Below are 2,500 nucleotides of genomic sequence, written 5' to 3'. Positions count from 1 at the left end.
AATGTTTTCTTAATGTTTTCCTGAGTTTCTTTAGAATGTTTCATCTCTAAATGGTGACTGGAATTATTAGGCAGTTTTAGATTTGAAATAGTATAGTACACAAAGACACTAACATACACACACATACACACACACACGCATAAATACACACGCACGCGCGCGCACACACACACGTACACAGACAGACAGTCAGACACACACACACACACACACACACCACACACACACACACACACACACACACACACACACACACACACACACACACACACACACACACACACACACACACACACACACACCAACCCCCCCACACCAACCCCCCCACACACACACCCCTCACGCACACACAACACCTCCCCCCCCCCCACACACACACACACACTCACGCCCATGTACACACGCAGAGAACGATAACTTATTATGTTACTTTGGTGAGGCTGTGGTTGCAACTAATTTCGTGTGCATTGTTAACGAGACAAATTCATCCAACCGCGTCGAGCGTGCATGCAGGCTATTTTCTTCTTCTCCTTCTTCTTCTTCGTCTTCTTTGTTTCTTTCTTCTTCTTCTTCTTCTTTGTTTCTTTCTTATTTACCTTTTCCTTCTTCTTCTTCTTCTCCTTCTTCTTTTTTGTTTGTTTCTTTTTTATGTTCTTTTTCTTCTTTCCTTTCTTTTCTCTTTCTTTTTCTTCTTATTAATATTATTATTATTATTATCGTCCTTATTACTACTACTATTTTTTCACCTTCTTCTTCTTCTTCATCCCTTTCTTCTTCTTCTCTTCCTTCTTTTAATTTCTTGGCAATACGTTTTATTTTTCATGGCAATAATGGCAATGATCAAGGCAAGGATGATGATGATGATATTCTTATTAATGTTATTGTCATCATCACCATCACAAGTATTATTATTACTATCATCACCAAAACCACCGTCAATATCCTTATCAATATCATTGTTATCATCATTAGTATCACTATAACTAGTATTATCATTATTATTATCATCATTCTAACTACCATCACTATGAATATCAATATTATCAAATGTATCCTTATTATCAACACCATTATCACCATCAGTATTGTCATTACAACTACCATCACCATCATTACCATAATTAGTGTCATACCACTCGTTATATATATACATTTTTGATATACAGAGAGGTTATAGAACCTTAAAAAGATAAATATTTCTTCCTGATTAGGCTCTCTACAGCCTAAAAAACCGACATTAAGTGATCTATGAGTCTACACGCTCATAAATATTATTACCATACCATTGAATATCTTTCCGTGACCTGTATTTTTGCGTTAATTGGCAACTGTGTGACGTTGTGATGTCGTTGGCAGATTTTTGGATAATGGTCGTTACGGTAATTTCGTTGTTTGTCCTTGTTTTATTTTGAATAATTGGTGAGTTGTGACTGGTCTATACTGTATTGGATTTTTGGTTAGTGTATTGATGGTTTTGTGTGTATTGATAAGAATAAGAGTATGTAGACATTTACACATACACACATATATACACACATGCACATACACTTACACATGCAGTCACACAGACACGCACACACACACACACGCATACACGCACGCACGCACACACACATGCGCACACACACACACACACACACACACACACACACACACACACACACACACACACACACACACACACACACACACACACACACACACAAACAAAACACACACATCCACCCAAACACAAACACACACACAAACCATCAAAAAACACCTCAGTCTTTCTCCACATCTCTCAAAATACACCAGAAATATACTAAATCCAGAAATATACTAAATCCGCCTTTCCTCTTCTCTGTTGCAGAATATGTCGGCTTTGCAACTTGCAGCCGAGGGGCGGGACTACCTCATGTGGTGCCCGGACCAGGAATTCGATCATGCAGTCGCCGCCTTGGACATCCGGGTATGTGTGTTGCAGAGTTTTCCTTCATTGCAAGTTGGGTATATTTATTGTTATTTTTATCGTGATTATTTTCATTATTGTGTGGTTTATTCCGTGTATGATTTTTTGGTTTTGTTTTTCTTGTTCTTGTTCTCTTTCTCTTCTCTTTGTCTTTCTCTCTTTCTCTCTCTCTCTATCTCTCTCTCTCTCTCTCTCTCCCTCTCTCCCTCTCTCTCTCACTCACTCACTCACTCACTCTCTCTCTCTCTTTATCCACTGTTATTTTGCTTAACATTTCTTCGTATTTATTTATTTTATCTGTTTCCTTTCCCTTCTCTAATTCCTTTTCCTTCCAATCATCGCCCTCGTTCTCATGTTCCTCTCCGTCTCCTCCTCTCCCACCTTTCCAACATTTTCAGAAACTAAAACAAACTCTTTCACAATCAGCAAGTTTCGCTTTATTCAACAACCGCCTGAGCAACCGTCCTTGAATACAGTCCGCTACAACTCCGCTTAATGAGAACAGGCACTTTATTAGACAAGTTTTGCGGTCAAGTTGGAATATAAACA

General features: G+C 38.6%; 1 protein-coding gene across 6 annotated transcripts in view; it reads left to right on the top strand.

Annotated features, from left to right (window-relative positions):
* The window catches only part of LOC113826669 (uncharacterized), a 605,469-nt gene that overhangs the window by 331,231 nt on the left and 271,738 nt on the right, over nucleotides 1–2,500 (top strand). For all 6 annotated transcript variants that reach the window (XM_070137939.1, XM_070137942.1, XM_070137940.1 and 3 more), the window contains one exon: nucleotides 1,853–1,951. In XM_070137939.1, the coding sequence (XP_069994040.1) occupies nucleotides 1,853–1,951 (99 nt within the window). The remainder of the gene's footprint in view (nucleotides 1–1,852; nucleotides 1,952–2,500) is intronic.

Source organism: Penaeus vannamei, chromosome 23 (assembly GCF_042767895.1).
Source record: "Penaeus vannamei isolate JL-2024 chromosome 23, ASM4276789v1, whole genome shotgun sequence".
Taxonomy (NCBI): Eukaryota; Metazoa; Arthropoda; class Malacostraca; order Decapoda; family Penaeidae; genus Penaeus; species Penaeus vannamei.
Note: the sequence above shows the minus strand (reverse complement) of the source record. Positions and strands in the feature narration are given on the sequence as shown.